The sequence below is a fragment of the Pleurodeles waltl genome, chromosome 4_2 (assembly GCF_031143425.1).
Source record: "Pleurodeles waltl isolate 20211129_DDA chromosome 4_2, aPleWal1.hap1.20221129, whole genome shotgun sequence".
Lineage (NCBI taxonomy): Eukaryota > Metazoa > Chordata > Amphibia > Caudata > Salamandridae > Pleurodeles > Pleurodeles waltl.
In genome coordinates, this window is record NC_090443.1 from 522,545,888 (window position 1) to 522,571,691 (window position 25,804).

Genomic DNA, 25,804 nt, shown 5'->3' on the forward strand with positions numbered 1-25,804 from the left:
TGTCATCAGGGGAGGAGTCCCCGGAGTACAGGTCGTCGTCACAGAAGGTGCCTTCTAAAGCAGGGAAGTGACTCCTTCACTCCATGGGAGATTCCTTCAGTTCTTCTAGTGCAGGATGAAGACATGGAGTCCTCAGAGTGTGCACACCTTGGAAACTGTTGCAGGTACTGGCTTGAGCTGAAGGTGTAGGTCAAAGCAGCCTTCCTGGATACTTTGTTGCAGTTACAGTGGTTCATGGAGCAAACTGCAGTTGATCCGCCGGTCATTTGCATTGCTATTGCAAGGGTGCCCTCACACTTAGTAACTTTGCACCTAGTCTTCAGTAACTGAAGGTTAGACATATAGGTGACTTATAAGTTACTTAAGTGCAGTGAAAATGGCTGTGAAACAGTGTGTGCACTATTTCACTCAGGCTGCAGTGGCAGTCCTGAAGGCAGGTTTGTCTGAGCTCTTCATGCATGGCAAATGAAATGCTGCAGCCCATAAGGATCTCCTGGAACCCTAATGCCCTGGGTACCTATGTACCATATACTAGGGACTTATAAGGGGGGGGTCCAGTGTGCCAATTTGAATTGGAATATGATGTCACTAAACTAAAGTGACAAATCATCTTCCGTCTTGTACACTGCGTTTGTGGCTACTGTGGTGGTGTTTGTGGTTGCTCCGCTGGTGCTGGTAGCACTTGGCGTCATCGCTGTCATCTTCTATAGGGGTCGAGCTGTAGGAGTAACACTTCCATAATGTCCAGTTGCTTTCCAATGCTCCTTCTGTGTGTTTCCCTTATGTTGTAGTGTGTGGGCCTCATTTTAATGCCTGGTCTGACAAGGCATTAAAATGTTGACACTAATCGGACTTAGCTTCATTTTTAGGAGCCCGTCCTTTATGTGTGTCGTTTTTCCGCTAAGTTCTAAATTTGGCACTAGCGGGCTAGCGTAATTTTTTTAGAAGGCAACGCCTACCATGCATATCATTGTCGTTAAACGACGCAAGGTGAGGTCTGCTCCCAAAAACTGAAGCTAAGTCGAAAATTTTGACCCTAAACTACTTTAACATCAAAATCCAAATATGGCGTTAAGTTAGAGCTGGTTTTGCGTAAAATAAATGGCACAAACATGGCACAGAATTTTCTTAAATCTGGGCCAACATTTTTCAAAAGCCTTGGCCTTGTGCCATATTCGAAAACCGATTTCCATTTTTTGGGAACATTTCAGAGTAGAGTTGCATTACAGATTTAGGCCCTCATTACAACCCTGGCGGTCGGTGATAAAGTGGCAGTAAAACCACCAACAGGCTGGTGGTAAATACCACCAAATTATGACCATGGTGGAAAGAGCTCAGACAGACAGCCACTTTACCACACCGACCGCTAGGGCAGAATCAACAGGCACCACAGCGGTAGCCACCTACAGGCAGACGGAAGCCAATATTCCGCCCACTGTATTATGACAGGCCAATCCACCACTTTTTCCCTGGCGATACCAATGACATCAAAAGCTTGCCAGAAGGGAAACAACTCACCTGTGGAGACTCAGGGAAGAACCACACTACCATGGAGCCTGAACTGCATATATTCCCAATTTTTTTCTATGTCCTGCTCCAACACGAACACCAACGACGGCGAAAACAACCACGGTGAGTACAGCCGCCTAGCACACAGGGGAGGGTGGGGAGGAAAAAGAGAGTGACACACACGCAAGATGCAACACACCCACCCCCAACACCATACACACAAGCAGATGTAACATAACATATTTACCCCTTACCCCTCAGGAATATTACATGGACAACACGAAAAGATGAAAGTGAGTGTAATAAGATAAATACAGTAGAAATGCATACATCCAATCTAAAAGTATATACATATTCACAAATCAAGGGACACTGCCAAGACCTCAATGTTCGTGGGCCAAAGGGCCACATTACAAAGTCCAAGGCCCCACTTGTCTCCTGCAACAACATGGAGAGAACACTGCAGGGGCATTAGTCCGAAAATAGCAGGTACCTCAGGGGGACAGGGAACAGGGGGCACCTAAGCCGGCAGATTGAACAACACCACTGGTCCTGGAGGGGGCAACAAGCCCTGTGCACTGTCCTGGGGAGTGCAAGGCCACAGTCTCTCAAGTGGGTGACTTGCCCACATTCTCTGGAGGGGGCATCATGCCCTGTGATCTTCATCCTGGGGAGGATGGGGTGAGTGGGTGCCATCCCCACTGGTTCTGGAGGGGGCATTGTGCCCTGTGATCTTCATCCTGTAGATGATGGGGTGAGGGGGTGTGTTCCCCACTGGTTCTGGAGGGGGCATTGTGCTGTGTGAACTTCATCCTGGAGAGGATGGGGTGAATGGGTGCCATACCCACTGGTTCTGGAGGGGGCATCATGCCCTGTGATCTTCATCCTGGAGAGGATGGGGTGAGTTGGGTGTGTTCCCCTCTGGTTCTGGAGGCGGCCTCGTGCTCTGTGATCTTTATCCTGGAGAGGATGGGGTGAGTAGGTGTGTTCTCCACTGGTTCTGGAGGGGGCATTGTGTCCTGTGATCTTCATCCTGGAGAGGATAGGGTGAGTGGGTGTGTTCCCCACTGGTTCTGGAGGGGGCATCGTTCCCTGTGATGCAGATCTTGTGGAGTGCAAGGTCACAGTCTCTCAGGTGGGTGACATACCCACAGGATTTGCAGGGGGCAGGCCGCACAACAGCCCATGGACGCAGGACTACACACTGTCTGCTGGCGGTGACAGCTGCTCAGTGGCTCCAGCCCATCCCCTGCAGCCTCGGACAACTGCCAACTGGTGCTGCTGCTGCTGGTGGTGGTGCTGCTGGTGGTGGCAGTGGTGGGGGAGGCTCCAGCCCATCTTCTGCAGTCTCAGATGACTGCACCACCATGGTTGGTGGTGTGGGCTCTGACTGAGTCCCAGCACCAGGCCCCTTGCTCTTCCTGGCAGCAGCTGGGGATGGCTCCTTGACTTCCTTGCAGCTGCTGGGGCTGGCTCCTTGACCTTCATGGTAGCAGCTGGGGGTGGCACCTCTACCTTCCTGGCAGCACTCGGGGCAGGCACCCTTTCCATTTGGCTGCCTGGTGCCCATGATGCTTTCACAGAATGAGTTGCTGTGGACACTACTGGGCCTGTGAACTGAGTGTCTGAGATGCTTGCCTGGGTTTTACACACCCTGGCCAGATGTGAAGGATGGGGGGACGGGGAGGGAAGAGGTAAATGGCAGAGAGGAAAAGCTTCTTAGGGATACTGGGGCAGGAAGAGGGAGAAGGTCTAGGAGTGGAGGAAGAGGGAGTGGTTGTAGGAGGTGTCTGTCTGCTGTGTTTGTGTGCAGTTGCATGGGCTGGATGCTGTTGTGAGGTGGATGGCTGTTGGGTGTCTGAGTGCTTACGTTTGTGTACTTTGGAAAGAGGGGGCACAGACACAGTGGGAGAGGACACAGGGGACGTGTGCATGGCTGTTGGGGTGGTGACTGCCAGTGAGATGTGTGTTGTGATAGGTCTGCTGGTGATGGAGGTAGTGGATGAGGATGTAGTGCATGCAGATGTGAGTGTGGATGCAACTGGGAGGGAGGTGGAGGACAAGGAGGAGGGGGCCACAGTAGAGGCAGTGGATGTTGGTATGTCTGCTTCTGGATGGTGTTTGTGTGAGTGCCTGTGGAATGAAGTGTGGTGCCTGTGTTTTCTTGTGCCACTCTTGTATGTTGTCCTGTGTGCATGCTCGTCTGCCTGGGTGCTCGGGATAGGTTGGGATTCAGGGGAATGGGATTGGATAGAGGAAGTTGGAGGGGGGAGAGTGGAAACACGGACAATGGCTGCCATCAGAGAGGAGGCCAGAGCCTGGATTGATCTCTTTTGGGCCGCCAAGCCAGTGTGAATGCCCTCCAGAAATGCATTGGTCTGTTGCATTTGGGCGGCCAGTCCCTGGATGGCATTCACAATGGTTGACTGCCCAACAGAGATGGATCTCAGGAGGTCAATAGTCTCCTCACTCAGGGCAGCAGGGCTAACTGGTGTGTTTGGTGGACCACTATATCTCCCATGTGAATGCTAAGAATCCAGGCTCGGTGCATGATGCTTTTATCCTGAGGAATAGCAGCATCCCAAATGTGATGGCCCAACTACAAAGGCACAGGGTGTGGCTAATAGTTGAGCCCTGGTTCCCCCCTGGTAGATGTTGGTGTATGGGTATGGTGTGGGCCATAAGGGTTAGTGTGTGGATAACAGGTGTCCCTCGATATTTGCAGGTGACAGGTTACCCCAGCCTCTCATGGCTGCTGACCCCTGTGAGGAATCCCAGGACAAGGGCAGAGGAACGTTACAATGAGGCACATGGGCGAACAAGAAGGATCATTGAACGTACATTTGGCCTCCTGAAGGCCAGGTTTCGGTGCCTCTATCTAACTGGTGGATCCCTGTGCTACTCACCCAAGAAGGTCTGCCAGAGAATTGAGGCATGCTGCATGTTGCATAACCTTGCTTTAGGACGCCATGTGCCTTTTCTGCAGGAGGAGGAAGCTGGAGATGGCCGTGCGGCAGCAGTGGACCCTGTGGACAGTGAAGATGAGGAGGGCGAGGATGAGGATGAGGACAACAGAACTGCATTGATTAGACAATACTTCCAATGACACACAAGTAAGACAGTGTAACTTCACATTTCATTGACAGTTTTTTGTTTCATATTGACACTGGCAGGCTGTGAATTCACACTTCCTTGCCTACTAACTATACCCTTTGGCAACTCTTTTTGCAGATGTTGGTGCCCCACTATCACTCCTGGTGTGTTCACTGCAGCCAACTACAGGTCGTCCCTATGTATACATTATTGTACAGTTGATTTGTAATGTTTAAACCTTGTTAAATGAATACATACTTAAATCATTTGAGATACCCCATACCTGTAATTTTTCAAAGTGTGTTTATTGCAGTGCTCTGACGAAAAGGGGGAATGGCAATGGGTTTGGGGGGATGATGGAGGAAAGTCCAGGGTGGAGTCCAGTCTATTTGTAGCCCAGCTGCATTGTCCAAGGGGGCATAGGAAGGGGAGCAATGGCAGTTCAAGGTGAACAGGGTGACAGAGTGGGACACAAGGGTGACAATCAGGAGAGTCTCATTTCCTGGCGGGGTCTTGGCAATAGTCTCTGGCTTCTGCCTGGATCGCAGGGAATGTTTGCAGGGTGGTCCACCTTCAGCAGGGGAAGGGGTGCTGGTGGCCTGTTGGTCCTATGGCGAGGCCTCCTGTACACTAGCGGCAGCGGAGGTGGAGGGCTGTTCAGTAGTCTGGCTAGTGGCAGGGGCCCGCTGGTGTGACACTATCACCCTCAAAATGATGGCCATGTCTGCCAGCACCCCTGCAATGGAGGCCAGGGTGGTGTTAATGGACTTCAAGTCCTCCCTGATCCCCTGGTACTGTCCCTCCTGCAGCCGCATGGCCTTCTGCAAGTTGTCCAGGATCTGGCCCAGCGTGTCCTGGGGATGTGGGTATGCTCCCAGGATCTCGGTGAGTGCCTCCTGGAGAGTCAGTTCCCTGGACCTGTCCTCCCCCTGGCACACACCAGTCCTCCAGCTTCCCTGTTGTCCTGTGCCTCCGTCCCCTGAACCGTGTGCCCGCTGCCACTGACCCCAGATCCCTGATTGTCTTGGGTTTGTGGTGTGATCTGGGGTCCCTGTAGTGGTGGACGCACTGCTGATTGACGTGTCCAGCGGACAGAGGTATGGGCACGCTGGGTGGGTGCTTTGGTGGTGTTTCCTGAGGGGGGAGGCTTTGTGGTGGTGTGGGTCTGTGCCTGGGTAACCAACTGTCTGGAGGTCCCTGATGGACCAGGTTGGACATCCAGATCCAGGAGAGCTGAGTCGCTGTTATCACTGTGGGCCTCTTCTATAGGGGGACTGGATGTTGCTGGCATTGGCTGGGATACCTGTGGGGATATAAATGCAGTGTTATTATTTCTGTGTGTGACATATTGTGCATGGGTGGGTTGCCCTCTATGGTTGTTATTACCCTGGCAGCTTTACCTTGTGTGAGTTGTTATGTGGTGGGCTAGCTGATTCTCTCTAGTTATGCTTTAGTGATAGGTGTCCATGCAGGGCTGTGAGTGGTGTCCATGCATTGGTGGTGCATTCTGGGCTTGGCATTGGGATGAGTATGTTATGATGGTGGGGTGTGTGGGAGGTGGTGAAGTGATGGGAGTGAGGGTGGGGATATGTGATGGTATGCAGGTAGGGGGTGATAATAGTATAGAGTTGACTTACCAGAGTCCAGTCCTCCTCCTACTCCTGCCAGGCCCTCAGGATGCATGATTGTCAAGACTTGCTCCTCCCATGTTGTTAGTTGTGGGGGAGGAGGTGAGGGTCCACCGCCAGTCCTCTGTACAGCGTTGTCCTTGCTGCAATGGAACATACCTTTCCCTCGTAGGTCTCTCTACCTCTTCCTGATGTCATCCCTTGTTCTGGGGTGCTGTCCCACAGCGTTGACCCTGTCCACTATTCTCCACCATAGCTCCATCTTCCTAGCAATGGATATCTGCTGCACCTGTGATCCAAATAGCTGTGGCTCTACCCGGATGATTTCCTCCACCATGACCCTTAGCTCCTCCTCAGAGAATCTGGGGTGTTGTTGTGGTGCCATGGATGTTGTGCGAATATTGTGGGTGAGGGTGTGTAGGGTGATGTGTTAGGGTGTGTGATGTAAGGTGCATGGGTAGTGTATAGGTGATGGTGGTATGTGGCTCTGGTTGTGTGAGTGCTCTTGCTGTCTCGCTCTGTTGCCAATTATTTGTAGTCGTAAAGGGTTGTGGGTACTGTGGGTGCGTGTTTTATAGTGATGTGTGTGTGTGGTGTGTGTATGGGTGTCAGGTGGTGTAATTTTTATTGACCAATGCGGTGTTGTTTTGTATGTGTGTGTGTATTTTGAGCGCAGCAGTATATACCGCCAATGGGTTACTGCCATTAAATGTCTGCCGTGGTGATTTGTGGGTCATAATGTTGTGGCCGTTGTTCTGTTGGCGTAATGGTGTGGGTTTTGATACCACCAGTTTATCACTGACCTTTGGGGTGGCAGACGTGTGTGTGGCTGAATAGTGACGGATCGGTATGTGTGTGTCATAATATGGTGAACCGATATCCGTCAGCATGCGGTAAGTGGGATTTACCGCCAATGTCATAATGAGAGCCTTATTCTGGGTTTTGTAGCAACTTCTATGGTTTTCTTGCCAATTACCTACTTGCTGAAGAAGGATAGATGGTTGACTTAGCTCACATCTGCATGGCTGGTTCATACTTGAAAACACCTGGCATATGTGCGCATCATTGAGCTCTTTTAAAGCCTTGGTTGCTCCAGTCCAGTCTTTTCAACGATGAAGTTAGCCTGTTTCACTGACCTCTATTTTCAGTGGTCAGGTTCTTGTGGTAGATTAACCCCTAATTTGACTGTTTAGCCATGGATCTCGGGATCCTGAACGGCATTGTTCAGCAGTGTAATCTTGTTTTCTGAACCGTTAGCAGTGTACCTTTGTTTCCTGAACCCGGAATGTTTATGAACATATGTCTCCTTGTTTATAAACACAATAGTGTTTAGCAGAGTTTTAAGAAACTTTACTGTTTAGCATAGTATCCTTGTCACCCGAAGCTGCACTCTTCGCAATATATCCTTGCTTCGTTAGCTAGCAATGTTTAGCAATATTTCACTTCATAGACTCTGCCTTCCTATTCTGCCATTTTTCTCAGTTGTCCCGTGTGATATCTTTCTTCTCTGCTTTCTTAGTTCACAGTTTCCCAGTAGGCCGCATTACCATTCCTGATGCCTAGCTCTTTAGTTACTCAGTTTCATATCGTTTCAAGCTTTCTGCTAATAATGATTACCTTTGTTACCTTTCATAATATCATCAAAACTGTTGGCATGGTACCTGTCCTGTCCTCCTACCACAGGGACATCATTAAATCCAAATGGTAGTTCAGCCCAGTTACGAGATCCTTCGGCCCAGTATCCTTCTGAAACATGGCTTGCAGGGATGTGACTAGGGATAAGGCGAAATGGAAAAAACACTAATGCTGTCTTCTGCTTCTATATACCTCAGCTAACTATGAAACTCTTAGCATATGTATAGCGAGTGGAACATGAGAACATTCATTAAGAACAAAGCATCCTAACAGTGCACTATCCACTCTGAACCTTACAGTAACCCCGAACCCCCTCCCTAATGCAACACAATCACCTCTTTTGTATCTGTCTGAACTTCATGTACTCAGAGTTGTGTATCTGGGTTGTATTATATTTGTTATGTTCATAAGCCTTTTAAAAGCTATGAAAACTTTGAGATGTCTGACTTCTGAAGAACTCGCCTTTGTGCAGTGTCTCTAGTTTATTTGCACTTCATCAGCTGCTCCTGGATTGGTTACTTCACATACCACACAGAATGTAAAATTGTACATACAGAATTAGTCACAGTTATTCTGTCTGAATGGTGCATCAATAATGAGAGCTCAACAGTAATTGTCATTAATGCTGCAGTTATCAATGGAATGAAGAGCCAGCAAAGAATTGTATGTTTTCTCACAATCTCAGTTCAAAATAATCTATTACTGCAATGTTTCAGGATAAAAGACCCAGCAACATGATTCAGTGGAAAGTGTGTATGCGTGCATATCCAAGCCGGCTATTGGGCTAAGAAACGGTCATTAACATGTTCTCTTTCCTTTTCTGGTTGACACAGGAGGAAGTGGAAGCGGGAAGGAGCAGCATCTACAAGTCACTTGTAGCAAACAGCTCCAAGGAGATGATGTGCTACAGTGACTTCCTGGTACCTGATGACTTCCCTAACTACCTGCACAATTCCAAAGTCCTAGAGTATTATAAGCTGTATGCAGTGCACTTTGGCCTCATGAAGCACATCAAACTCAAGGTAAGGACAGGTGGTTTCTGTGTGGGATGAGGAAGATGGCTTTTACCAGGCACCTTAAGCATGGCTTGAAAAGTTAAACGTTATTCTTCTGGTATTTATTGAGTACATCATATAATACTTTATAAAATGCATATTTCATTTTCTCAGACAAACTAATGGCTCAATGTTGCCCTCCTCATAACCTCAATGATGTCCTTTTCAACAACCAAATTAGGTATCTCATATCTATTCATTCTTCCTTTACAAATGTACAATATCAATCTAGAGTTTGGGCCATATTTATTGCCTTGTTTGCATCACTCCAGCCCCACCTAATGTGGTGCAAGAATGACGCAAACCTTAAATGAGATTTATGAAGCCTTGCAAGGCCACCTTGGGTTGTCCTGCGTGGCTTCATAAATCTCGAGCAATGTAACGCAGCTCAAATTGCTATGCTACATTACTCTGCACTAAGAAGGCATTTCCATGCATGTTCCCACGCAACATCCATGGATTTTGAAGCATTCCCAGATTTACAAGAACTCGTAAACCTGGGAATGCTCCAAAAAGATATGTCTGCCCAGGAGAGGTGTAAAGAGGAAAAATATATTTCTCCTCGTTTCTTCCTCTTTCTATGGTGCTGCATTCTGCAGCACACATTGAAAAAGGAAAAAGCCTCTCAGGATTGGTTTTGTACAGGCACAATAGAAATCCTGCATGCAATAAAGGCACCCTTACAACAAGGTGCCGGGTGACTACGTTGGTGCTAGGCTGCCAAAAGGGCATTAGCGCAGGGGGAAAGGACAGGAATGTGACATATTTGATAAATACAGCACATTCCTGCCCATAAATATGGACCTTTGTTTTGATATAATACGTAACGGTGTGCTTAGCGCAAAGAATTTACATAAATCAAGTAATGCTAGGCAAATCTATGTGTGAATTAATCTATCTGTGGATTACTCGTCGAGATCTACTTGTCTAACTCCTACCACATAACTCGTTTTTGGCCTGCTCAAGAAGACTGTATCTCATTCAAAGTCTAATGGCTAACCTTCAGAGTTATCCAGTTAGATTGACATTTCTATAAGCAACATACTCATAACAAAACTGGGGGAAGAATTCTGTTTTCACCTAGATAATTTGGAGCAATGTTCACAAATTAATATACAGTATAGTTGCTTTTTTTGGTAGATCACTAAGATTTAGCCTTTTTTTGGACACTATTTTAGCTGGTAGTAGGCAGGGACACTGGAATTATGTAATTGTGTGGGTGCGGCAATTGTCGAATAGAGATTTGCTGCATTTGCCACTTAATCCATCATCTGCGCATAATCTACAGATTTTAACAAAAAAAATTTTTTGGGATCAAACGGTTCAAAAGTTACTAAAAATGCAGTGACGTTGGTGGAAGGCCCCTTGCATAACTGGACTGGTCACCTTTCTGTTGCTTATTGTTATATTTTGGTGTTAAATTGTTACTTATGAGGAGCAACCAAGGCCAGACAGTGTTACCAACCAAGTTTTAAAATAACCAAATAATATTGTAATACCATACCAAAATGTGCTGGATTATACCACACAATTTGCTTTTTCTTCGCATAATTTACTCAACTCAGCCGCATATTTTGATCCACTTCTGTCACATAATTAGAGTGGCCCTGGAAATAGGGCTCTGTGTACTCTGGCACTGCCATCCAGTGCCACAACGTAAATAATACTGTAACCACCCAGTATGACCACTGTAACTTGATTCAGAAATTGCACCAGTAGTGTGGAATTTAAATGTCATATGTTGACTTCAGTCTGCATTTTCATCATCCACATACATGACAACAGCATATGACTGCAGATAGCACTAATTTGTTTTGACCCAGTGCAGTTTAATACAAGCATTCCATTCATCACTTTTTTTTATACTTTAGTGTGCTGCCCTAAGTGGACTGGTGTTGATACTTAATGTCATGTCTTCTACTGATATGTTACTAATTTAAAGGACGAATACATTTTCAACATGCTGCTTAATGGGGTCTTCTGTGAGAAGAGAAAATCATGTCTTCTTACTAAATATTATATCATAAGCAATGTCCAAACATAAGGATCCTAAAATCTTCCTTTGTTTTTATTGATTCTGGAATTATTCACATATGCTACAAAACAATATCTGTTATCAATAAATTCTTAAGGGCTGTTACCATTTTGCAGACATTCTGTGGGGTCAAGGTCTGTGCCTGTTGCTCAAATGAAGGTGAAACCCACCACACCCACCGATCTTCTGCAGCACAATGATGACTGATTTGTGATATGGCAAGTATGATAGGAAGGAGATGGTGGATCTGCCATACCTTGACTAAATCAGGGGCGGTGGAGCTAAAGGTGTGGGAGATGCTGCACCCATGTTTTCAGTGTCTTGAAAAACGTTATGACTGACCTGGCAGCTCTGATGTGCAAGGGAAGGTTGTTCCAGGCTTTAGGATTTAGATTTGAGAAAGAGTATGTGTTGGCTCTGGCTCTTCATATGCGGGGGATGTGGACGGCCAAGCAGAGCTTTCTGTTCAGGGTGTGGAAGCAGATGCAGCTGTGAGGCCTAGACTGTGTGTTTGTAGTGCCTGAAGAGTGCATGTTTATGTAGGGTGTGTCAGTGGAGGACTCTGAAATGTGGGAAGATGTACTTGTGGGTTGGGAGTTTGAGCGCAAGTCTGGCTGCTGAGCTTGACTGACCTTAAGCCTCTTAGTGAGCTAAGTAGTGATGCCGACTGTCAGAACTTCTTTCAAAGGGCTATGGAGCAGGCAGGGGTTACTGGGCCCAGCCATACAGATTGAGACCTTTTAGGCTTGATGTCCCGGGGACTCATTTACTATGGATCCTGACTATCCCTTCTGCACTTGACTCTCAGGGATTTGTGGTTCCAGCAGTCCCAAGGCTCCTTCAGAGGGAAGGTATGGATACAGGACGGTGAAAAAGTCCTCACAACTCAAAATGTGTGCAGCACTAATAAATCCTTGTCTAGCCAAATACTTGCTTTTATGAAAAAAGAGAGAAGTACTTTATTTGTATTGCAGACCACACAAAGGAAAAATGTGTCATTCACAAACAATAATACAGTCCCCCATGAGGGTTGGGCTCTAATGTTCCCTGTCCCAACTCACTCCTTGGGTTACTGATAGTGGTTATTCCACATCCACTATTGGTAACATCCAGGGTAAGCCCCACTAACAGTCTGAGTATCAAGAGTCCACTTGACTCTGGATTAAAGTCAATAGTGTTCCAGCTCTACAGCACTAATTTAGCAACATGTTCTTCTGGGGAGACAGGCCCAAAAACAGTCTTACACTCACCAGCAGGCATGAAGTGTCTGGAGTTCCTGAGTGTGCCCCATCCACGAGTGCTCACAGAGGTAGCAGCTGATATCTGGTGAGTCATATGCACTCGGCCCAGGTGACTATACTCAGCAGGTGCAGAGTCTTTCACTAGTGGTCATGCTACTGAAGCAACTATAAGCTTTTTGTGACTCCTCCTGCATGGTAAGTATCCAGTTACACTTGGAGGGGTGGGAGGGATTCTGTCTCGGTATTGGGTCCTTCACCTAGGTAATGGTATGCAGGTGCTTTCACTGCATTCACACTTATCTTGCGGGAGGTCTTGTGGGAGGTCTTGCGGGAGGTGGTAGATCAGGTTGCTGTTCTTGATGCTTCTGGTGAACCACTGAAGTATACAGGGTCACTGTATCTCACAGCACACAGGTGAAATCTGGGCATATGGGGACATTGGCTATTACTGCACAATGCTATGGCCCTTAATGCATGGTAGTCTTTTCTTAGCAGATGACATTTTTTGGGGTCTCAGACTCCACTCCATATAGCTAATTTCCAGACACCAAAAGTGATTTCGGCTCTGACTCTTTGAAGTTCTAGATTAGGTTTATGCTTCTTTTGAAGTGACACCTTGCCTGCTCTCTCTTGGTCTTGAAAAGCAGTCTGTCACTGCAGGAGCGTCTCCAAAGCTGATAGTCCCACAACACAGACCATGGAGTTCACACCTGGATGTCAGCCACAGTGATATGTGCATCAAAAGATTTTCCCAATCTCCTCATCCTTGGTCTTTATGATTCTCTAATCAAGCCTATCTCCTTTCTGAGATCTTCCTAGGCTCATTCCTTGTGACCTGTCACTGAATCAAAGAGGACTATTTGAAGTTTATAGAGGAAGCCTAGTTCTCTCCTCCCCAGTGTGTGTCCAACCCCGCTTATAGGAATGCAGCAATACAAACAACTGTCTTGTAGATTTCTCTGCCTCCTCTCCATGTTTCACCATAAAGGCCTGGGTCTCCCAAAATATAACCCAGGGCCTTTCATATCATACCATACATAGGCACACATACACCCAGTGCATGTATTCCACATAAAAGCTCTGCACATCACTGCATGCTCCAGGTACTCTACCACTCATAGACACACATACATCTAGCACCTGCATTTAACATGTACACACTACCTACCACTATATCCTTGCAGTACTGTACCACTCATAGACACATATGCATCATGCACATTCATTTATCCTGCACACACTGCACAGCACTGAATCCTTCTTGTACTGTATCGATCATAGACACATACATTCAGCACATGCATTTAACATGCATGCACTGCACATTACTACATTACCCCTGTATTGTTACCTTTCCCAGCACACATGCACCAGGTGCAGATACACCACTCCTGCACTATACAACACTTCACACTATACAGATGTAGGCCAAGGGTAAGTTAAGCAAACAGAAGCATAACTTCAAAATGAGTGTGCTTGTAGGCCTCTCTACAGCGACAGGCTAAAAAAGGACCTGTTCACTCATACTGATCACTACACTGTATGCTGCCATCACCACGCTCATGCTACTTAACTCCTGGTGAAGTCAGTTGCTTCCACAACTATTTGGGCAGGGTGTTGGGCTCCCCTCTCAGTCCAACAGGACTGCAATCCGTGAGACAGGCCTATGCGTGTTTGACTATTACAACAAAAATCAACATTAGGAATCCAGACAACAGTACAATTGGGCACTCAGGGCAAGGGTGCACATCCATTACCATACAGAAGAATTTTCTGTCCCTGCACTGACATAGAGTATGTTGCCCTAGTCCAGTTTCCTAGTGATGAGAGTCTGAGTGATGGTTCTATGGGAGTTGGGCAGGAGCAATATGCAGATTTTTCTAAAGCTCGTGAGACTATGGAAGCAGAAAGTGGTGCCCATGTTGACTTGGTTGGTCATCAATAGGTGGTTGTCCACCACTATCCTTTATTTTCTAGCTGGATTAGAATGGGTACTGATCTGAGTTGGGTTGGCCCCCAGACTAGACTGACTACCAGGCATTTCGTTATAAATAAAAAATGCAAAAACAAAGGGTTTAAGAGTATACTTGAAGCATTCTTCAAAGTTATTTGTTTTGGCAGTGCTCATTTAGAAGCATGCAAGTAGGCTCATGGTCTGCATGTCCACAATGAGGTGTTAAGAGTACCACCTCTGTCTTGTCTAAATGGAGCTTCAGACAGTTGATCTTCATCCAGCTGACAACTTCAGACATCCAGGTGGTGAACTTGTTCTGGGTATTGGGAGTGTAATTGGAAAGGGGGAGGATGACCCTATGTGTCGTTGCCCATAAGATGATGCTGACTCAGAAAATGTTGGTGTGAGGTGCTATGTAGGAGTTGAACAGTGGTGGCGCTGAGTGAGGATCCTTGTGGGACTCCGCTGATCAGGTCGGTGGCAGCAGAGGTGTACAGTGGGTAGCTGACTGACGGGGAGTGTCCGAGGGTTGTCCTAGAGTACATAATTGCTTATATTGACCTAAAATCTGAATATGTCGTTTTCTTCAGGGATGTGGTTCCCTATTGCACCACTCTGTTTTGCATTCATTTTTTCACCTTATTCTCAGGATCCACAGCACTCTCATGGAGGATCATCACAAACCCCCATGGGACTATGCAGCTTTACATGGTTCATTCACATAGGTCATTTTAGGGCGGTCATTCTCATTGCACAATATTTAAGGTTCAAAAACCAACAATTGTGCAGTATTTACCCCATCTGCCCACATTATTCTGTGTTCACCTAATATATAATACAGTGCAGAACTGACCCTATCAACTAGTACAGTTTAGAGTTCACCCATTAGACGGTGATGTGCAGTAATAACACCTCGTGGTGTGCAATATTCATTTCATCTGTGATAGAGTAGAATGTTTAACTGATAGATGACTGCAGCGTGCCCTCTACCAGAAGGCGTTATGTAGTATTTAGTTAATCAGATAGTGCTGAGAAGCATTAATCCACTCGTTTGGTGAGGTGCAGTATTCTCCCCTCCATAGACTGTACATTCCCTGAACTTCCCATCAGCTAATGTTGTGAACTTGGTAGCCCTTCAGCTATTATTAAGCCTGGGCAAAAGTTTGTTTATATCACAATAATTGGAGTAATTTTAGTAATTGCGTATTTTGAAGCGAAATTATCCAAATTCCACAATTACAACAGCTTGAGTAATTAAGAGTAACTTGGGACAGAAATCCTACTGCAGGAGCACAGGAAGAACAAACTGAGAGCGCGATTGGCTGCTGGCTTCTGTTTTTCTTGTCCTAAGCATTTAGTACTATTTCCTTATTCTGAAATGCATCCTCTGGCAAATTTGGATGCAAAGGTGCATTTTGCAGTAAGAAAAAAAATTGCTAAATGCTAAGTAATTAAGCTAGAGAGCTATAGAGGATAATGCCTGTTACGCCCATCCCTGGTAAATTAAATGCAGCCTTCACCCAATTATCTATTGTTGCGCATTATTTTCCTATCAGCTGGAAGAGCGCAAAATGTACCCGACTGCCAAATATATGAATGATGTGCTCATTTATAATGGTGTTTTGTAATATTCAGACTTGGGATGGAGTTGTTAGCAGTCACCCATCAGCCGGTGCTATGCAATATGTGCCATAGTCACTCTATCAAACGGTGAATTGGAGTACTAATCATACCCTGGACCCTGTAGTATTTATTTATCAGCTGGTGAGTGGCATAGTATTCACTCCACTGGATAGTCGTAATTCACTTTGTTAGATGGTGCTGAATAGTGTTTAAATTAGATAGTGCTACACAGGATTAATTTTCCAACCAGATGCATCAGAAACGGCTGGGGGCCTTGGAGCGGATGGGGGTGTTATTAAAATAGTTTTAATCGTTTTACTACTGATGTCCCAGAATCTGTCCTATGTGGAACACTAAACACCAACTATACCCCTTTAGAAGTTGAGCTTCAGTACTGAGGCGATAAATTAAAAGCTCACTCAGGGTGGTGGTATGGGGTTAGAGAATCAGAATTCGACAAGTCACATGAAATAGGCAATAACATATTGTCCAGCCAGTGCCTTTACAAGAACGTGTACTGTAATCTACTGTTACATAATATTACACAAGTAGAGAGTGTGGGGTGCAACACTTCAAAAGCTACTGTAATTCTATTAATTACAGAAATATTCTAAAAGGTACTGATGCTCTGGACAGGTGGTAATTCACTGAGGCTTAGTGGGCCGCATCCTTTCTGATAAGTCACCTGGAGGTCAGTTTAACGGGTGTTTCCACAGTTTGTACCGGCCCCTGAAATAATATAGTTCAAGAGTTGTGACTCTCCAATCCAGTGCTAGTGCAGTTTTAGTCTGGGTGTTTTACAACCAGACTATCAGTTCTTGTGCCACTGCTATCAAATGTTGTCACAGCGCTGCGTCACCCAATTCCTCCTTCTACCAGTGGCTGACGACTGGTGCAAAAGGGGCACTGTCAGGCTGGTGAGCAGTCACTGTTGTTGGACTCATCAATTGCAGGCCGGCCAAAACAACCCACCACCCAGTCAAGGAGCATTGGTCATCTACAGATGACTGGAAAAAGGTGAGGCAGAAATATATAGGGGAAATACAGATGTTTCTAAATGCTTCATTGTAGTATACCCAGGGACAAAACGACGGAGGTGAAAGGTCACTCTGGTTAGTGCTGGGGGCACATTTCAAATCATAGCTGAAATCTCAGTGGTGGTTTAGTTCTTCTTTCGTGCATTGCATTTTGGGGGCATAGCAGGACCTGGAGATAGCTTAAGGGAGTCCTTGCAAATGGGCCCCTTTGCAGTTCACACTGGCAACCACATCAATGATCCTTGGGAAGGACAGATGGCAAAGGAAACCTAAAGGCCCAACGAGGGGTAACTGGGGACACAATCCAAACAGCAGGAGAGCACCACAATCCCCTTCCAATGCTGCTCTTCTTCTTCGCTCATGATGCTTTAATTGCTCTGATCAGATTCTCTGTGCAACTCCTCTACCAAGCAGCTAGGCTGGCTTCTCCTCTGAGTAGACTCCTCCTACAGAAATACATCTTTCAGAAGGCAAGGGAAACATACAGCACTTCCAATAGATTATTGCAAACTTCTTCAGATGTCACCTAATTGGGAAGCTGGCTACTCGACAACAGTGCTATTAGTCAGATGATTTTATGGCAAGATCAAAGGTGAGCATTATGCCAAAACAATATCCTAGTAACCACTAATCTTAGAATAACTTATCTGTTGATATAATACATTGTCAACCAATCTTCCCCATTGTAACCTCTTCACCGTTAAGGCTCCCCCTCCCCGTGTTATGCCTTTTTTGGCTATTTGGGGTAGTTCATGCCTAGGCAACCATAACCTTTTGTCCACATAAGCTATCCATGCCAAATTTTTGTAGTTATTTTCCAACATTCTGGGGATTCTGAAGGGACTCAGGTTTGTGGATTGCCCTGGAAGGGACTGAAAAACGTAGCCAGAATACAGCTAAAAAAACTTTTTGGGGGGGAAAGATGGGAAAAAAGTGCTGCAGAAAGAAAGCGTCTGTTTTTCCCCCTGCAAATTACATCACTGAAGCGTTTGCAGTGTTAAAATACACCACATTCCCAGATTTCAGGAACAGGCAGACTTGAATCAGAAAACTATTTTTTTTCTACATAGTTTTGGCATTTTACTGGGACGTACCACATTTTCCTCTTTTTGGTGCTTTCCAGTTAGTGGTAGAAATCGGTGTGAAACCAATGGCGGATCCCAGAAAGTTATATGTTTATCAGAAGTAGATAACATTCTAAATTCAGCAAGGGGCCATTAGTGTGGATCCTACAATGTGTTCCCATAGAAAGTAACACTTAGAATAAAAAATATATTGAAATTGAGTTATATGACAGAACAACATTACGTCTGCTGGACGCTTCTGGTTGTGGGGTTATATATTGCGTGTAGGTTCACCAAGAACCCAAGGTACCCAGAGCCAATAACTGAGCTGCACCTTGCAATGGTTATTCATTGTGTACTGGGTATACAGCAATTCATTTGGTAAAATATAAAGGGGCATATTTATACTCTGTTTGCGCCAAATGTGCGTCAAAAATTTTGACGCAAGTTTGGCGCAAACCGTGCACCATATTTAATCTTTGGCGCCCAAGGCCGCGATCCCGCCGTGTGCGTCATTTTCTGGATGCGGGAAACCGCCTTGCGTTAATGACATGCTAGGTAGGCGTTCCCATCCCAAAAATGACTTAAAACACCCGTGCGCCTTATTTATGCTACCGTGCAAAAATTCCGCATGGGTGGGAGGCGGAGGTGGAAAATGACGCACAACCCAATTAGCGTAAAAAAATAACGCCTGGGTCAGGGCAGGCGTTAAAATGGGGCAAACACACCTGCATTAAATGAAACCACACAGATGCAACAGCAGCGCTCCAAAAGGAAGACATGGAGGTGCTTTTCATCCAGCACGCACGCAGACGCAGAGCACAGGAACAACAACAGCAGCTTCCACAACACGAGCAGGGACCCCAAAGGCAACGCAGAAGAGGGTATTCTGCACCAGGACAACCCTTATGGGACTCCGCCAACAAGACATTATTCAAAGGTACAGGCTGAACTGGCAAGCCATTCAGCAGCTGCTGCGCAACATTGAGCCACAGTTGGAACCCAGCTTGCAGACACCCCGCAGCATTCCACCAGAAACCAAGTTGCTAGCTGTACTACACATGTTGGCAAATGGCTCCTTTCAAACCACTGGCGCCCTGGTTGCTGGGATCTCACAGCCATCATTCTCCGCCTTCCTCCCCAAGGTACTGGATGCCATCATCTGACTCACACCCCGCCACTTCTGCTTCCCCAACACACAGCAAAAGCAGCAGGAGACAAAACAGGGGTTTTACCTCATTAAGTGCTTCCCACACGTCCTTGGTGCCATTGACTGCACACATGTACGCATTGTGTCACCTGCTGCAGCCGAACATCTATACCGCAACAGGAAGCACACACACTCCATCAATGTGCAGGCCATTGTCGATCACCAAGGATTGATCACCAACATTGTGGCAAAGTATCCTGGGAGTGTACATGATTCATTCATCTTCCGTCACTGCACCATCAATCAGCACTTCCAGGATGGACAATATGGAAATGGACTACTTGTTGGTAAGTACAGAAACCTACTTATATACATACTGCACAGCAACCCTCTAGGAAACACAACACACCACGACATCGACACGTGGACAGGAACACACTGAGGTTGTGACACAACTAGGCATGTTTGATATCCTCACCCAATGGGAGGCACACCTAGGGACAAATGACCGTTCCAAATAACAACTGATACCTCTCCACAGACACAAGGGAACAATTAAAAAACAACACAATGACAAACACATGGCCCCAACTGGCAGTACATCTGGGAAGAAGAAACTTTCAATATCACATCAATAACACTCAATCCAACACCCTTCAAATCAATAAGTACTGTGTAAGGGGTGTGTAATGTTTTTAGCTGCAGGTCAAACACCATGACACACATAGCATGACGAGGAGCACAATGAAGGTCACGTGCAATCATTGAGGCCGTTCCAATATCTCACATCGCTCCTGCTCTCACATTGCCCACTACCAAGAAGCAAGTGGACTGTGCGAAGAACACATCTTGATGGGACAATATTGAAAGTGCACATTCCTACACATACGCATTGCGACAAATTAACACACACACAACAGATGTACTGCCATACGGACCTTCTGAAACTCTGAATGACAACCTCACAACCAAGTTAGCCATCGGAATCTGCACGTGTTCAGTAGTATAGGAACATGTAACATCCTGAGTCGACTTGGCAAGAGCAGAGAAATAGGTCTTGTGTGAACTTGTCACACATGTGAAACCAGTGTATAGTCAATTGTTAACACGTCAGTGCTCACAACGTATGGAGATGTTTTGCACAATGTCACCTTGCCAAATCAAAGGGTCTCACAGATGCTTAAATTAATCTATTGCATATGTCAAATTGTATGGGATGTCCAGGGTACATAGATGCAACTGTGTTACCACCACTGTCAAATTGATTCTGTGTATGCAACAATCATCTCACCCCCAGTTAAGACACAGGGACACCTGTATCACAAGTCACAATGCAAGGGAGTACACACTGTACTGCAACTCTCCAAAAATACTGCTGACATCCGGTCAACAGCCAAACACCCATTCAGATAAGGAGACAACCCAATGCTGATGGTACATCCTAGAAGCCTAGCAAACGAACCAATAACACAAACAACAATGAGTCATAGACAACACAAGAGACCTACTGCCATGCAAGGTGATATTTATGAGGCACGCTACATCAACATGTTCTCACTCATTTTCTCTTTCAGCTGATCAGGGGTATGGGATCCAGCCATGGATTATGACACCATTTGGTAACCCAAGCACTGCATCAGAGCGTGCCTATAATGAGGCACATAGGAGGACACGCACCATAGTCAAGAGGACCTTTGGCATCCTGAAGTCAAGATTGCCTCGACATCACCGGAGGCAGCCTCCTATACTCACCAGAAATGGTGTGCAAAATAATTTTGACCTGTGCCATCCTGCACAACATATGTGTAAGAAGGAACATTCCCCTATATGAACCTGACCCACAAATGCCTGAAGAGAAGGAAGAGGAGGATGCTGGCCATCAACATGAGGGGGACCATCCAAACACAGCAGCAGGATTGCGTCGGAGACGACAGATTGCACAAAATCTCTTTTGACCCTACTCACCCATCACCACTGTCTAACCATATGTAAATAATCACCTATACTAATCACCATATCATGGTCTGGAAAATCATGTTTGCATAACATTATCTCTAACTATCAGCTTCAGAGTGTAGCCTCATGGAGCATTGCTGAAATACCGATTAGGACACAGAACTTTGCTAAACTAGTTAGATGCGTATGAATGTACAGCCACATTCATTCACACTGTAAATGACATATATCCTGTACATGTCACATTTGAAGGGCGATAGCAGAGGACCACACCTATTTCACACATACATGTTGGCAACAAGGTTCATTTCAGCATATGGCACACAACTAAGACACCATCAGTCAATAATGGAAAAAAATAATCATACATGAGACAGTGGATGTGCTATTGTATTAGTAACAGGAATGTATGACCAGACCCTTGACAGCAGTAACTATTACATCACCTATCTTTGCAAGGACAATGTGTGACTAGCATTCTATATAAGCAGCAAAGTCATAGCACAAGTGCCCCAGGTATGACTAGCATTGCTCACATGACATCCCCCGCACATGTCAGCCCATGTCCTACGTCCTGACACACCCATGTTCCCGGTCTCACCCGACCCGTCTTCAGAGGTCCCTGGAATGGTAATATATGTACCCAGATAATACCTCCTCTTCACACTCCCAGACTCACAATCTAAATCCAGTGTGCTTCACCCTTTAGTATGATAAGGTATAGTCATTGTACTTCTGTCTGCATGGACGTCACGCTAAATAATGCACTGGCTTGTAGTTTCTAAGACCTGTTATCACTTTTACAGTGATTCCCATGTGAAAGGTACTGTTGGCCCTTTGAACCTGAATCTCACATACAGGACTTGTGAGAGACTGATGCTGCACACACCTGTGATCAAATCCATGGAGACCAGGCATTTGAACATGCACTGCCCTTGCTGATGCTTGGAACAGCATGGAAGCTGCCATTTTATTTATAACACTGTTATGCCTTGCCGTATAAGTCAGCTGTGTAACACAGCCCTTGGGTTAATGTCTTACCTACAAAACACACGACAAACACAGTTTTCCATTTCAACTGTCTTGTTCCTCCTTTGACCAGTCTCAGTCTGACCACTGTGTATTTACCTTGTGAACTGCCTGGATCCTGATTGCCCCTGCATCCTGTTAGCCTGACTGGCTCCAGTCTTTGCGTTACCCTAAAGGTTCCTTGTGGCTACATTTGTATCATAGTTGCTTTCCCAAACCTCATATTCCTCCTGGGGTATTGTGTCAGGTGGGTCTACAATGCATACTCAAAAAAATGTATAGCATAATCAGTTTATTTATCGTACCATGGGTGGGAACTTGTCTCCAAATACCCGACTCACGAACTATCCCTTGCCTGGGTCTCATGTATGCATGAGTGATAAATTGTGACAGTGTACTATGGCTGTATGCAGGAATTGGGTATCGTGCCTCCAGCACAACAAACAACGTCAGATAATGTGCATGAAATGTCTACACATGTTAGGACCCTGACAGTCCACACGCTGATTCACATTGCTCTCAACATATTGATGGGGCGTGCGTGGTGAATGGCTGTGAGATTAATCAGCACAGAGGCAATGATGTTCCCAGATGCCGTGGGAATTTTAGAGGCCAACCTGTGTACAAATGTTGTGATGACACCTGCTGGTACAATGATCCTGAGATATTAACTGTATCAGCACACCAAGGTTGCCCTGTTGACAGTCTCATAACATGTCTGCAGTGACAGGGTTGGACCATCCACATGTGTGTTCTCAAATTCTCATTGGCTTTACTTCTATAGATTTGCGAAGGATACTTCGTAGATACAGGAAATGGCACCACAGACTCATGACTAGACCTGCACGTAACTGTGACAACATAGATCCCAATCATTATACAGGCGAAACATTGGCCCACACACATGAACCAGACACCTCTGTGCATTTAACCACTGGAAATATGCGAACACGTGCTGCTTGGTCTGCTGGTCCTCCACTGCCACAGGAGAGACATGGCTCAGTTATATGTCACAAACACGGTACCCACATAGTATGTACCCGTGCCTGACTCATGGTGGCTCAACAAACAAGTGCCTAGGAAGTAGTATCCAACATTCCAGGACATGTGATGGCCAAGTTTTGGACCATTGACAAGAACAACCGTCTGCTATCTATCCATTGCATGCTTTGTCATTTGTGGTGTTTATGTTACAAAAAAAACTATAAAGTGCACACAGGAGTTGTTGCTACATGTATGACTAACACATGTCCTCTCTCATTTCCACACTGACTTGCATCTGAGGGTTGGACACTATGGCTCCACATGCATACAAGCCTATTTGCTACAATGCATCTTGTGATGGTCACACATTGGGTCAACAACAATAGTAATAGCCAAATCACACACATTGGCCCATAGGCATTGACTTATTGTACTTATGTGCGTCGCCTTGCTATCCTCTCTTGACGCCAAACATACCTAAACTGGGTAATACTTATTTGTAGGCCACAAGTTTGCCCATCTATTGCGTCAGTGAAGAGTGAAAATCCTGTACACCAAGTAGCGGGTCATGGTCCACAGTAGTATGATCTGTCACATGTGCCCATACACTGTAATGCCCAAAGTGGGTGCAATCAGCCTATCTCTGTATTGTCACAAATGTCATGTACCAGTTAAATGGGAAAATGACCCAAACACATTTTATGTCAGAAATGTTGATGCATACGCATCAAAAAATGACGCACATGAGTCTAAAAATGACACTTATGCTCAGAAATATGACGCACAATGCCCTGAAACATCCATTGGCCCTGAGCGGTATTTCCCACACTGTACCCACTGAAATAGGTTAAGTTGGAAACATGTTTTGAACCATATGGATGCGGGGTTAAATTTACTCATGTACATAAAGAAAAATGATGCGCAGACTGTAAGCGTCATAATATTTTGACGCATAACAATAAAAACGCACCGCATTTGAGGCAGGAAGTGATGTAATAGGATATCCTGTTTACAGAATTGGTACAGTGGGAGTACTTTCACTTTGCAGTCTGTGATATTTCCTGACTGTGTGGCTGTGTCTAGAATTGTCTCTCTGTGCATTGTATGATTTTGTCTCCAGTGTGGTCTTTAAATTGTCTTTTTGTGTTTCATAACTGTCTATGGTATCCTGTCTGAGTGTTTTTGTGGTAATTTGTGTTGTCAACATTTGTCTTTGTTGTGTTAGGAGTCTGTTGTGGGTAGTGGTAGTTTGGGTATAGTTGGGCTGTGTTAGTTGTTTTTTTTCCATTTTTCCTGTCCTACTTTCTCTCTATTCTCCTTTTTTCCCAATTATCCCCTCTTTATTTTTCTCACATAATGTTGGGTAGGCCTCGTCTGGGCAGGATGGGAGAGGAGGAGCTGGGTGGGTTAATTTGGCTGGTGTGTCATTTCCTACCCCTGACGATTGAGGCAGGTGGTCGTGTGATCCAAGGTCATCACACAGAGGCACGGAGGCTCCGGTGGGCAAAGGTGTTACACCATCTGCAGAGGATATTTAACACACCACGAAATGACCACCAGCTGAAGCACCGCTGGGCAGACCTTGTATCCAGGGAGCAAGATCTGCTGGACCACCTGGGCATTGTGATTGGTGGCCCTGTTGGTGAGTACAAATCAGGGTAATGTGCACGTTTGAATGCTCTGTAGTGACAGTAGCTGATTTTTTCATAATCTGCCAGCAATGTTTTTGAACATGTGGAATGCTAGTGAAACATACAGGGCCATATTTCTACTTTGTTAGCACCGCAATTGCGAGCTGTTTTGAAGCAAGAGCGGCGCAAACTTAAAAAATACAATTGTATGTAGTAAGTTTGCGCCGCATTTGTGTCAAACAGCAACACAAATGTGGTGCAAAATATGTTTAGATATGGGCCACAGGTGCCTGTGAGGTATATAATTTTCTGACACATTACCGTCATTTGTTGACGCAACAGCTACACTAACTTTATAAACACAACAGTAGCCAGACTATTAGTGCAGCCTTCACGTCAATTGATGATGGCAATGTGGCACAAACATATGTTTCATGTGTGTTCGGTGAGTGTGTCAGGAAAAAGATCATGGAAATCCCAAAAATTATCATAAATATTGTGTCCCTCCATTTATTTCGGATACATGTCTGAACTGGATTTGGAGACATACGTAACAAGTTATAGCTGCGCTCAGCTAACATCTTAGACTGATATTTGGAGTTTGTAGTGCCACATTTCAATTAGGGTGGCTGGCAAAAGGTATGCACATGGGTTCATATCTCTATGGTTGGTGCAACTCACCATAGCTGTGGCACATCAATTGAAGAAAATGATATAAATTGAGGGGTAACAACTGTCCCTGGCCTTATGTACATTGTACCTGTGTGTCTAAATTTGGTCTTACTCACAATGTCTGGGTGACTGGTATTGCAGTCCTCACAGAAAGTGGCTTTGGATGTCTCTCATGTATACACATGATGAGAGGAATGTACTCCATGATTTTGTCTGCTCACTAATGAAGGAGCATGTTTGCCACGACATGAGTGTTAGGGCCACTGCATTTGTGCAGTTATGTGTGTATCACTCACTGGAGTCCCCGGATCCGTACATGTTTGCAGTAGTATGTAGGATGCAGTATCATCATGTCTGAGAGGCTTTACTTTATGAGTTCACATTACACATAGTATTTGTTTTTTGAATTGTTTTACAGTGCACAGACATTGAGCACATTTCTCCCTTCCATGCCTTACAGGTGGACCGGCACCCTACACTATTGGAGAGATGACTCGATTTGAGGACC

At 45.5% G+C, this 25,804-nt stretch overlaps 1 protein-coding gene across 1 annotated transcript in view; it reads left to right on the top strand.

Moving 5' to 3' along the window:
- LOC138293043 (dimethylaniline monooxygenase [N-oxide-forming] 2-like) overlaps positions 1-25,804 on the top strand; it is a 525,123-nt gene that overhangs the window by 301,228 nt on the left and 198,091 nt on the right. The window contains exon 2 of the mRNA XM_069232032.1: positions 8,699-8,887. Within this exon, the coding sequence (XP_069088133.1) occupies positions 8,762-8,887 (126 nt within the window). The 5' untranslated portion in view covers positions 8,699-8,761. The remainder of the gene's footprint in view (positions 1-8,698; positions 8,888-25,804) is intronic.